Source organism: Xiphophorus maculatus, chromosome 9, assembly GCF_002775205.1.
Source record: "Xiphophorus maculatus strain JP 163 A chromosome 9, X_maculatus-5.0-male, whole genome shotgun sequence".
Taxonomy (NCBI): domain Eukaryota; kingdom Metazoa; phylum Chordata; class Actinopteri; order Cyprinodontiformes; family Poeciliidae; genus Xiphophorus; species Xiphophorus maculatus.
Window position 1 is genome coordinate 6,523,540 of NC_036451.1, and position 13,502 is coordinate 6,537,041.

Sequence of the window (13,502 nt, forward strand, 5' to 3'; positions counted from 1 at the left end):
GATTCATCAAACATCAAGTTCATCATATACTGTATTTCAATCTTATACCTGCAGTTCTTTAGAAATCAACTTGTCTGTTTAAATGCTGAAGCTAAAAAAAAATACAACATATTATCCCTCTTACTATGCAAAACCTAGCCAAGTATTTCTGGTTTAGTTTCTGGTGCAAATATCTCGGTACACTTGAAATAAGACAAAATTAGTCTACAAGTAACTTTTCAGTAAGAAATGCGAGCTCATTTTAAGTCAATAATTCCTTGATATCAGTTGAAAAGTCCTAGTTACAAGTGAAAATATGAGAAAATTGTTTGAAATCAATCAATCAAATCAAATAGCTCCCATTTAGGTTATTGCATGTTTCCACTCATGACGATTTATTGCTGATGATGAGCTCCAAGTCTTGGACAGTGGAAAGTCTCTGTGCCATAACCTTAATCTTTAGCTCCATCCTCAGATTTTCTAGCAAATTCAGGTCACTTAAAAACACTAATATTACATCTAGTCAGAGGAAATATAGCACTGGAAAAAATCAAGACAACTTAAAATGATCAGTTTCTCTTATTTTACTTTTTATAGGTAAATGTTTGAGTAAAATGAACATTATTCTTTTATTCTATGAACTACTGGAAACATGTCTCTGAAATTTCAAGCAAACATTTAGTATTTATTTGCTGAAAATGAGAAATGGTCAGAGTAATGAAAAACATGCAGTGCTTTCAGACCTCAAATAATGCAAAGAAAACAAGTTCATATTCATTTAGAACCAACAATACTAATGTTTTAACTCAATGTTGCACACTTAATAAATAATCAGTGTGATTTCACAGGGACTTTTTTTATTGTTAACAACTGTTAAGAACACAGACAACAACAGTGCAACACCAAGCGCCTGCACTGTTTCCGTTGGCTTGCTAAATATTTCCAATCTTGATCAAATAATTAATCATTTGTATCTTTTGCTCAAATATCAGGCTATTTCACCTTAGCTCAATTCTCCAATGCAAGTTAGATAATGTAAATAGCAGAGTTAACTTATATTTACCTGTTAACAACACAGACAGAGGGATAATTAGCGCCTCCGCTGATCAGCTGTTACTGTGCAGGAGTGCTCACTGTGTCCTATGCGCCCACTAGTGGCGAACTGCTGTAACTACAGCTTCATGCCTCCCTCAGTCCGAATAGGAGAAGTGCAGCTTAAAAAATAATTCCTATAGTCAAACAGAAGTCTTCAATGTAACTAAGAAATGAGAGGGGATGTAATTATTTCTAATGTCCATTCTGTCACATCCAGAAGAGTTCAGAAATCAATATTTGGTGGAATAACCAGGAGGTTTTCAATGGGGTTCAGTGCAATGGGCTCTTAGTTTTTTCCTGCGCTGTATGTTGGTAATTTAATAAAAAATGCTTTAAATCTGTTTCCAGGCATAGACAATGGATAAAGTTCAATCTGCAACTTTGTGAATAGTTTTGGACTTAAATGAACAAAGCACAGCGATGTAAAAACCTAGACCGCTCTGCCTATTTTTAACACAAACAAGCAACATCATGGCTGAAAACTAAAGTATCACAATTATAAATCTAAAGTTACATTAAAGTGAAACCCATTTTCCTCCACCAGGCTTCTTGTGCAACATGTTTGGGAAACGTATCGGGCTCAGAAGCAGATGCAGGGGTCAGGGATTTACTGGGAATGAAGTGTTTGTTGGGCCACAGTGTAACCAAATCCCAGCAGCCAAATGACTTCTCCAGCCCAGCTGGCTTCTGGCTCCAATGACAGCATTACTTCTGCTAATGAGAACAAGCTGTGAGGGAGGAGTGTCATGAATGTGCACGCATCTGTCCCTGTGAGCGTGACTGACACTGGGTGTGTGTGTGTGCGTGTGTGGGGGTGTGTGTGTGTGTGTGTGAGGGTGAGGCGTGTTCTGTGCCTAGTTTACACTGATATGCTTTGAAGAACATAGTCAGAAATTGGTCGGTGGTTTCATGATTGGGAAGAAGTTTGTAGGTAGAGAATTGGAGAGAAATGTAATAAATAATTACAGAAGGAGAAGAGGTGTGTGAAAAACATTTCAGATCGATTATTGGTGACAATGTGTCCAATCTACAACGCCAGATCTATTCAGTCTAATTCTATGCTTTGTTACAATTTTTTTTTTCCATATACAGCTCTGGGAAAAATTAATAGACCACTTAAAATGATCAGTTTCTCTGATTTTATATGTTTGTTCTTTTATTCAATGAACTACTGACAACATGCCTCCGAAATTACAAGCAAAACATTTTTATTTGCAGAAAATGAGAAATAATGCAAAGAAAACACGTTTATATCCATTTAGAAACAAACAGCATTGCTAATGTTTTAACTCAGGACGAGTCCAGAAATCAATATTTGGTGGAATAACAATGAGGTTTTCAATGGGGTTCAGTGCAGTGGGCGCTTAGTTTTTTTTCTAGAAGTTTGTTTTTTAACAAATTTGGAAAATACAGCATTAGTTGACCACACGGTTGTAGAAAATAATAAAAAATAATTTGTTCTCAGTCAAGCAGAAGCAACGGTTTCCTGCAAGGCCAGAACAAAAAGTCTCCTTCACCAGTCGATGTTCATAAACGTCTCATTTCACTGTTTCTCACAGCGTTCTGTTACCAGCTCCTCTAGCAGCATTTTCAAAACATCTTTTTGTCTCTTTTGTTTGCTTGTTTTTCCCTAGGTAGGATAGACACATTTCACACCAAACATGTCCAGAAAACATTCCCGTGTTTATATTGAGATATAATTGACAGATGAACAGCTTCAGGCAAACAGGAATTACTTCTAAAGCAGACTTGTTAAAATACTGCTTAAGATTTTGATCAAAAACACATTCAGATATTCAAAATTAATTTATTAAGAGATTAAAAATGTACAACATCACTGACTGATTAAAGACAAAGTAATCTTACTGTGTCTAAAGGTTTGAATTTAAAGAAGTAATAATAACAATTTATTTTCTTTAATTATTAGAAAGTATTTTGGTAATCCTAACTAACCTAAAACATTAAAAGTTTATTCAGATTAATTGTTAGACAGAGAGAAACGAGGTATAATGATTTTTTTAATGTGGAGAAGAATTAAATTTATTCCTTCAATTGGATCATTTTGATCAGGCGTCCAGATAAACTGTTGTTCCACCTCAAGTTGAAAGAGCAATTAAACAAAACAAAAGAAATTAAAACTACTTTTTTATCACAGAATAGCTGGGCAAGTTAAATTAGCTCCACACTGACTTTCTCCTGCAGGATTCAATTCATTCACTCCCACAAAACAAGCAACTGCGAGACGATTAGAAAGTGTTTCAGAAAAAAAAAAAGTTTCTGCTGGCCTCATTTAATTACACAATAGATTTTCTGTCAAAATTCATTAGCAGCAACATCAATCCTGATTTATTAAGTAAAATAAATGCAATCACAGGATTTTTGTTTTGAACAAATGTATGTTTGAGTTTGAATGTCCACTAGAGGTCGCACTTTGCCTAAAAAGTCCACAGAAAGTCACATTATCCATTATGACAGCCTGCAACAGAAACTGGTTCATGAAAGCTGTTATTCTCCTGACTTTTGAGGCAAGAATAAAACTTCTCAGATTGACTGTTTTCTTTGTCCTCCTCTCAGTAGCTTCTAGAAGGTAATTCTATGAAATGTTTTTTTTAGGTGCATAAAACACACAGAGGGATCAAAAAGCACCTACAGCGACTCTCTGGTGGAACAATCAATATGGATTTTGGGACGGGTGACGAAGGCAGGTTGCTGGGAGTGTGCTGCTGAGCGTGTGTGTTTGTACACACACAATGACCGGGGAGCATGTGTCACATTCACGTGTCGCGTTCAGCCAGGCTGGCGGCGCTGGGGAACTATTCCAGGCTCAGCCCGTTTTATTTTGGGGGTCTGTTGTGTTGACGCTGCCCGACTGCCGCTCACCTCTCCCCACCCCCACACTGTCCTGGTACGGACTGGTACTGGGTGCACTGGGCCTGGTGTAAGTCCTGAACTGGGTGCTGAGCCGGACTGACCAGGTTCTACACTGTGAAACATCTGAAGGTGGTTTAAATTGAAAATGAAAGTCCACCTGCTGCCTAGAAAATGCAATTTAAATCAACAAGAAAAATGTTTTGGTTTGAATCCAGAAATTAAAGTTCATGCAGTTAATTTAACAACAAGAGAGAAGTTGTCTAAATATTGTTTTTTAAGTTAATTAATCTTGAATTGTGAGTTTTAACTTAATACAGAAATTTAAATCAAGTAATTATTTCACAATATGCTAGAAAAAAAACTGGCCTCACCTAGTTATAGAGCCACATTTCTCTATCATCTTCACTCACAATATCAGGTTTAGATAATTATTTTACTTTAGAATAATTTAAATTCTTGTTTCAAAATGCATGAACTACAATTTCTGATCAGATTATGAATTTTATTAAACATCACAATGAATTCAGCTCAGAAACATTTAGTGTGAACAGGACATTAAAATAAAATTCTTTCTTAATAACACATAATAACTCGCTAAATTTATTTGACCTAGTAGACACAACTAAATGCAGCTCAAATGTTTTGGAGTGTAAACGTAATCAGAAATGCTATATGAAGATCACATCCAGCAGTTTTCCAATGATATTATCCTCCCTATACGACAATCTAGAGCAAAAAAAAAATGTATTAACACAAATTCCTACAGCTTTCTGTAGTTTTCTATGACGTTTTTGTAACTTCAATTTCAATATAAAGACTTCAGAGGTAATAAATAACCACTGAACTTTGTAATACACTCAAAAACGTAAAATCTCACCAAGTATTTCCGCTCAGTTTCCAGTGCAAATATCTCAATACTCTTGAAATAAGACAAAACTGACTTACAAGTAACTTTTCAGCAAGATATACGAGTTTGTTTCATGTCAGCAAATCTTTAATATCAATTTTAAAACTTGCTAGTTTCACCGGCAAATTATTTCGCTTAAAACAAGACATGTTTCACATGTAATAAGTGAAATAACCAACGTTTCTAAAATTAATATTAAGAAATAAAAGCTACTACAACTTGCTGAAAAGTGACTTTTAAGTCGATGCAAGTCATTGTGTTTTGTGCCTCCATTCTGCATCCTTTATATAATAATATTCATCTTAATGTCATTAATTATTATTAGTATGCAAACCATGCAAAGACGTCATCATATATGAAGCCAATTAGTTCCAGTCAGTTAAATAAAACATAAACTCCACAAAAAAAATTGCATCTTCTGCCTCCATTTATTTCTTGTTTGTCCTAAATTGAAATAATTTGGGTATCAAAAGGCTAAAAAAAATCCAAGAACCAGAGTTGTGTTTTCAAACTACCAGTAATAACCTGAATGTCCATCATTTAGTTTTAAACTGGATTTTTTTTGGGCATGTTTTTTTACCAGCAGCCCTGGCAGAAAAAAACAAGTTTCTAATGTTAACATGCTAATAATAACTAATCTTGACAGAGAGAGTATATATTTGCAACAGGGTTATAATGATTCCTATTAGCTGAAAACATGCAAATGGAAACTGAATGACGCATCTCTCTGGTCCTGCTTGAGATCTTAAAAATTTTATTTCTATTTTTTAATCTGTACGACACTGTTCCTCTGCTATGGCTAGATTATTTATAGGTTAACACTTCTTTTATCCTCCACATCTCTACTTCCTTCAGGTTTAAGCACACAATGTACAATGTGCTGCTGATGTGAGAAAATTAGTTAAAAGTAAAAAAAACAGGAACTTTCAAAGATGGCAAGCGAGTGCATAAATCATTTGAAGTAAAGGATAAAGAAATAAAAGGTGGTTTAAAGTGTTTGCACAATATCAGCACAGTACACGTAAAGTTTTCTTTGACATGGAGGTGTGGTGTGTGTCTGTGGTCACTGCAAGTTATAGTACAGCTTGAAGCTGAGTCACCAAATGACCCAGCGGCGGTGTAAAGAACTGGGTGGTTCACCCTGTGAACTCAAACCAGCTTCAGGTTTGACACCAGTACAGACAGGATCACCACAACATATGCAGCAGCAAAATGTGCAGAAATCAAACAAAACAAGTTACAATCGCAACATCAGACAAGCACAGACATGCAGAAGGCAGCCGGCGTGGGGTTATCATCGGAGCAGAGTGAGTCAGCGCTGTACTGTGATGTCAGCTGCAGCAGGCTGGAAGCCCATCCAGGACTCCCTCCTTCTGCTCAGAAACATCAGAAACACAAGTTCCTCACAAACTGAAGCATCAGCTATGCAAATCTATCAGCCTTTACTTCAAGGCTGATAGATTTACTTCAAGAGCTGAAAGAACGTGGCAGAAAAATATAGAGAAAAAAAACAGGAAGTCTATAAACAGAATGTAGCCACAAAGAAAACTAGCTTCCTCTCCTAAAGTGTTCGGCAACATGACAGCAAATAAAAAACAATGCTGCTAATGCGGCGCAACAACTGCAGCATTTAAAGAACTGCTTTTTCAAATGTTCAGAAGTCTGAACTGAAGCACAAACCACAGCACATCTAATTGGGATTTTATGTGACCAAGACCCAGACAAAACAGTGAAAGCAAAAATAGTGGTTTATAATTTTATCTACAAGATAAGATCTGAAGAGTGTGGCATGCACGTATGCATGCATTAAGTTCGTTTCTCGGTGTAAAAACCTCAGAGGTTTGTTAGAGAACATTAGTGAATAAAAACAATCATGAAGAACACAGAAAACAAGTCAGCGAGACAAATTCAGAGAAAAAGAGAGAGCATTAATTAGTGGAAGAGCCAAAAGGCATATGGTGACTCTGGAGGAGCTGTAATGACCCAAAGTCTCCAAAACAAAATCTGACCTTTACGAATGAGTAGCAAGAAGAAAGCAACAAATCCCAGATAAAGTTTGTAAAAAGCCAATAAAGTGACGCAGCAGATATGTTATTTATGGAGAAACACAAATACGCTGAACAAACGATCTCCGTGACTGGCAGCAAGATGCTGTGGGAATTAATTTCTCCAATAGGCGAATGAAAACTGGTTGGAGTTATTGGTTGGATGGATGGAGCTAAATGAAGGGCAATCCTGGGAGAAAACGTGTTCGGACTTGTTGGCGGAGCTTCACGTTTCAGCAACTCTAAACATCCAGCGGGAAATACAATGGATGATTTAAGTCAAAGAGAATTCACAATTTAAAGTGGCCTAGTCAAAGTTCAGACCTAAAGCCAGTTGAGAGTATGTAGCAAGACTTAAAAATGGATGTTCACAGTTATTTTAGAGCGAAATACACTGTAAAAAAACAAAATGTTATCAAGTATTTTTAATCTAGTTATCTTAGTACACCTGAAATAAAACAAAAATAACTTGAAAATAACTTTTCAGCAAGAAATAGGGCTTGTTTTAAGTAAATAATTCCTTAATATTGATTTTAAAAGTATTAATTTCACTAGCAAATGATTTAACATATAACTTGTTTTAAGTGAAATAACCTACCAGTGAAACTAATACTTTATTTAAATAATAATAAGGATTATTTACTTAAAACAAGCTGTTTTATCTTGCAGAAAAGTTATGTAAGTTAGTTTTGCCTTATTTAAAGTGTACTAAGAAGACATTTAAACAATAAACTTGACCATTAAACACTTAAGATTTTACGTTTTTGGAGTGTGAGCAAAGATTAAGTTTAAAAAATCTGGTAGAAACCCAGTTCATAAAACCTGTAACTACTAAAGAAGATGACTCGTTAAATTCATTTTCAGCTTTTTGTCTGTATAAAAGTTGGAAATCATTTGTCACTTCAAATCTGCTTCAACAATCACATAAAAACCAAATAAAATTCAATAAAATGCTAAACAATGAAGAAGTATGAATTCTTTAGAATAAAATGCTAATTATTTTTCCTCTACAGTTACTGTGAAAGTCATAGTTCATTGAAATAAAATAATATTTTGGGATAAAAGTGGTGAATATTACACCTTTCACAATAAACTTTTAAAAATGTCTGGACAAAAAATAAAATCAAAGTTTAAGATATTTACAAGTTAGTCTTACTTTTAACAGATCATAATATTTACAGATGATTTTTATTTGGTATTATTCTCCAACTCCAGACTAAATATTAACACTTTTAAAACTTTACACAACCTTGAATTTAGTCAGAAATAACAACACAGATGAGCTGCAAACAGGAAATTAGTTAATCTCTAATCAATCCTTGTTAATTTTTTACTTTTTGTGTTTTTATTTACACAGATTTCTCGTCTCTAGCAGAATAAGAGCTTCTCTATCTTCAAATTTATGACAGCACCCTGTCACTGTTCAGTGAATCTTGAAATTAGAAAAACTAAATATATTTACTTAGTTTCTGTGCAACTCTACATTTCATTCAGTTAATCCACAAATCCCCCCACGCCTTCCTATGACTGCAAGCTGGAAAGATGCAGAAGATAATTTGGGAACATACCCCAAGCACGAGTGTCTCCGACCGGCTCTGTAGCTACTTGGCAGCCCCAACTTTGCCACTCGAACCTCTTTGTTCATTTTCAAAAGAAGTTCTGATTGGACACTTGTCCTGCGCTAAATCCAAGGTATGGACACCAAGGCACAGACTGGTGTTTCTGGATTCATCCCACAAGGCTCGTTGTTATAAAAAAATAAAAAAAGAAGTCTTTTAGGTCAGAGGTTAAAACAAAACTGAAAGAATCCCACGGAAAATGTACAGGAATCATTTTTGTCTTCTGAGAATGCAGGGAAACCTGCAAGGAGGAATGCTGCAGAGTTCACCCGAAGCGGCGTCAGGCATGCCCCAGCAAGGACACCAAGGTTTCTCCAGGAGGAAAACGAAGAAATGCAGCTGCAGACTTTGCTGCTCTGAGAAATTTGTTGAGTTAGTCTTGCCTCTTCAGTAGTTGTGGTTTAACAACCAAAATAATCCCACATGTGACAAAGTTTATGCCAGAGGTCTTTACAGATCCAAACAGTCCAGGAAAGAAAAAAAAATCCCTGAGAGTTTAAAGGAATGTTAAAAAGTAGCTTGATTGCTCTAACTCTGCCATTCTCTCACTCACTGTGTTCACAGAAAGGGGAAGCGTGGATCTGCTGCTGATATCAGTGACAATGCAGGGTAGAGTTACTAAGGGTTAACCTCTTCCTCTGACAGGGCGAGCGCTTGCAGAGTGCCCTGAGGTGGCTGAGGAGCGGAGGACGGCCCACCCCGTCAAGACTTCTGATTTATGCAGAATATCCACAAGCATGTTTAAGGTCCAGGCTGCCTCTCAGCTTCAGTTTCAGGTTTCCAAAACAAACCCTTCAGCGGTGAAGTGCTGGTTCTCTCCAAGCCAAGTGTGACTGACAACGCAGGTCGTTACAGAGGAAGCACTTTGTTTGTGAAAAACAGATCTGACTGCACCAACTGCACGGCTGGCAAATGTTTTTCTTTCTGGCAGAGCCGCAGCTTTCATCGACACGTGGGGATCAGCATGCAGCTCGACCTGATACCCTCCTTCTGCTGCCCTGAAGCCAACAGGATATTGTTAGAGTTGGTGCTGGGCAGGCGAGCAGGGATGGAGAGAGGGGAGGCATGCAAAGTAAAATAAAAACAAAACGAACATGCAGCTATTTAAATTACACACTACCATTTCTTTTTTTTATTAGGGTTGTGTGAAAGAACATTTATTGACAAAATTCCCCTCAGCTATTTCACATTTTGTGACGTTACGACCAGAAACTTTTATGTATTTTTTTTTTTACCCCTCCAGGGGGTCTTTTGTGGGCTCTAGTGTCCCTTATATGACAGCAGGCTGACAGGAAACAGGGAAGGTGAGGGGGGAAGACATGCGGCAAATGTCGTCGGGTCCGGGAGTCGAACCCGCGACGGCCGTGTCGAGGACTCAAGGCCTCCAAATACGGGTCGCGCTAACCACTACGCCACGCCCCAGTTTTATGTATTTTAATGGAATTATGTCTAATAAGTGGAAAGAAAAAATGAGAAGTTTTTAAAAACTGTTTCAAAGAAAAATCTATAATGCAGGTCGTGCATTTACTCTGGTGGCACTAAATGAACTGCAGTGCAAGCAAACTACTTCATGAATCAGTTCGCAATGATTTATACACAGACAATAAAACATTTTGAATTTTAAGTGTGTGCTTGTTTTAAATTTGACCTAGTAAGATAATAACAAAGAGCACCATTTCCAGCTTGAACCTATTGTAACTAAATATTATCTCATATTTCACAAAATCTATGTAACTGTGAATAAATTATTCCACAAAAATTCACAGACTTTAAGTCAAAGTTGGTTGTTTTGTACTCGGAGTTATTTGAAGGGTTAGTTTCTTGCTAAAACTGATTTTCCTTCTAAATCACAATTAATCTACAGTTGGTGCTAAAATACATTCATCACAAAACACAAAATATTACCAAGTAATTTGGTTTAGTTTAGTTGTATTACACTTAATATAAAACAAATTAACTTAAAAAGATATAGATATAGATATAGATATATGTAGAAGCTTGTTTTAAGTAAATAATTCCTTAATATTGATGAAAAAGAACTTTCTATTGGCAGATAAATTCACTTACGGAAAAAATGTTGCTATAATTTAAATAATCTGCCAATAGAACTGGCACTTTTCCATCAATATTAAGGAATTATTTACCATCAATACCCTAAAAAAAACCCCACTGTTTGTTAATCTAAAAGTATTATTACTGTCTTTCAATAAGACCGTCTGCCATCTGTCTGCTTCTTCTCATTGTCTGCTAATGGGTTTTCAATGCTCTTATTCTCACTGTTCTTTCTGCTTTCTGCCATCTGTCCTTCAGTTTTTCACAGACTGTAAAGAAAGACGGAGATTCCCACAGAGACGTGACAGATTTATTTCAGGAATCCACAGCTTCGAGGTTGCTAACTACTTATCAGCATCTATTGTTGTTTTGTCTCAAACGTGACACAAAAAATAGATCAAACTAAAATTTTGAGATTATATGAGCTTTAGGAGGAAGTTATAAAACTAACATGCATTTAAACCTAAAGTCTTTGAATCTTTGTGGAATCATTTCCTCACAATTACAGACATAGCTCTTGTGAAATTTGAGATAAGATTTAGTTAAAATAGATTCAAACTGGGTGTGGCGCTCTTGGTAGGTCAAATTTAAAAGAAGCATGCACTCAAAATATCTTGTTGTTTGTGCTTTAATCATTGTGAACTGATGTTCTTAACTTGAGGTTGTGCTTAAAAGTAGGAGATTGATCTGTAAAAATAACAAAAACACACTGTATTCACACACACAACTTCCTGCAGTCTCCCAGCAACCAGCACAGCCGTAAATGGACGCGGTGTTAGCTCGTTTCTTTCAATGGGGAGCACGTCGCATTCCCACCTGAAGGTAGCACATTATTTATTGAGGTGAAAATTAAGAAATGCTGATAGAGGAACAATTGTGTTCGAAGCAAACGTCTAGCACTGTTACAGTTAAATTAGCAACCTCCAAGGCTACATTCACATAGCAAGTTTTTAATGCTCAATTCCAATTTCTTCATGAAATCCGATTGTTTTGCGTTGTTGTTCATATTACTGAATAAATGCGACCAGAATCAGACGTCTGTGTGAAGGATTTATAACCCCAAAGAGATTTGAATTTGCAGAAGAACGCAGACATCACATAGGAGCTCATCGTTTGCTGAAGTAACAGTAGATGCTGATAAAGCTAAGCTAATAAAAAAGAAGGCTACTTCTTGCTTCAGCCATTGTTTGTCCGGTTTTACTGCTTCTGGCTTCTTCTGAGGAAGAATTATGACGCATGTCTTACGTTAATGACGTAAACGTTGGGCAAAATGCAGGATGAGAGTTCATACCACAGATGCATTCAACAATATTTAGTGCCACATATAGATATGCCACAAATCAGGTTTGTCTTGTTGACGCTGCCATCTTTAAAGGGATGGAAATGCCAGTAAGTGACAGAGGAAAAATAACAAAGCCTTCAGTTATTTGGCCTGAGTGCAGTGCAGCTCCTGTGACCTGCTTTCTAGCAACTGCATCCACCTGAGTAAATCTCCACCCACAACAGGAAGTCAACAAGAACATCAACAGTAAGATTCAACAGCCACAAATCAAGCTTTTCTGGGGTGGGACAAAAAAAACAAAACAAAAAACAGGCTTCAGTCGTATTTGCTTGAGGTTGAAGCCTTATGGTGCATTCACACCAAACGCGTTTCGCGGATCAAAAACGCGTCCGATGTTTCAAGTTTGACGTGTTGGCACTTTGAAGTCGGATGCCTGACATTTTACTCTAGACGCGCTTCAGACATGTCAAAATTGCTCTAGATGCGCATTGTAAGGAGCTGTTGTTTTGTCTGTTTGTACTATGGCAGATGAAATTGAGAGAGTGCCATCAAAACATTATGTAGTGAACATTCTGCAATCATAACGGAGGATATGATGTCTTTGCTGAACATTTTGTGTTCAGTTTCTGCTGAACAAACAACGGTGACAGCTGATACCAACGCACGTTGGAGCCTCTTGCCTTTTTTTGCTCCCCTGGTTACTTTGAACAATGGCAGATTAAATATTGAGTGTCTAGGTTTTATTTACTGAAATCAACAGAATGCCGCCGTCGGGTGCTAGTTTGCATTTACCAGATAATTCAGAGGTTTTGTGAGTGTTACAAGCTAGCTGGGCGCTGACGATGGTCGCTATCTGTGCTGCTTTCATCTCAATCAAGCCCAGTTTGACGACCCGCTAACCCAAATCGATGTCTGCATTTCCTGGCAGGACACCAACCTCTGACGTCACATAGCGAAGTCTCTCTGATTGGTTGACGCTTCACGTTCAGTTTTTTCTACTCCAGCGTCGGATGCTCAAAATGCTCGAAGCTTCGATCTCGCCCTCGAAGCGCCTCCACACAGACTGAGAACCGGACAGGACTGACGCTCAAAAAGCGTTTGGTATTTGAATGCACCATTAGAGTGAGACAAGTTCGGAGAGTCCAGTTTTAAATTCTCCATGAAAAACTGAGCAAGCCCTGCTGGTTTGTCTGGAAACCACTTCATGAGGTCAGAACTCCTGTTGCCTTCAGGCTCCCTGTATTCTACATGCTTTCAGCATGGGGCCCAAATATATTGCCGATACGATGGTCCTTGAAGTAGTGAAGAAATTCTCATGTCTTTGCTTACTGTCACCATCCTACTCCTAAATTCAGGTGGTTTCCAGCCTTCTTGTTGACAGAAAAAGAAACCACAGTAAGTTAGTGTTGGACATGCATTTGCAAGCTCTGCCGCCGTCCTGCTGGTTTCGGGTATCTTGGGATCCTTGAGATAAAGTGTCATATAAATATTTGATGCAGTGAGAGTCACTCATTATGCCCTGTTGAGCTGCATGAAACTTTTTCTGAAAACGGCTCAACAGCAGAAGTAATCCAGAAGTGTGGAAATAAATTTCACAACCTCTCAAGTCTCATTTCTTTCTCACACTTTAAATTATGCAGTCAGGAGCCATG

The 13,502-nt window shown here is 37.2% G+C and overlaps 1 protein-coding gene across 4 annotated transcripts in view; it reads right to left on the reverse strand.

Annotated features, from left to right (window-relative positions):
- pde4c (phosphodiesterase 4C) overlaps positions 1-13,502 on the reverse strand; it is a 113,656-nt gene that overhangs the window by 41,296 nt on the left and 58,858 nt on the right. The window contains exon 1 of one of the 4 annotated variants that reach the window (XM_023339465.1): positions 8,466-9,386. The exons of the other annotated variants lie outside the window; for them this stretch is intronic. Within the exon in view, the coding sequence (XP_023195233.1) occupies positions 8,466-8,542 (77 nt within the window). The 5' untranslated portion in view covers positions 8,543-9,386. Of the gene's footprint in view, positions 1-8,465; positions 9,387-13,502 lie in introns of those variants that run through there. 4 annotated transcript variants of the gene reach the window in all.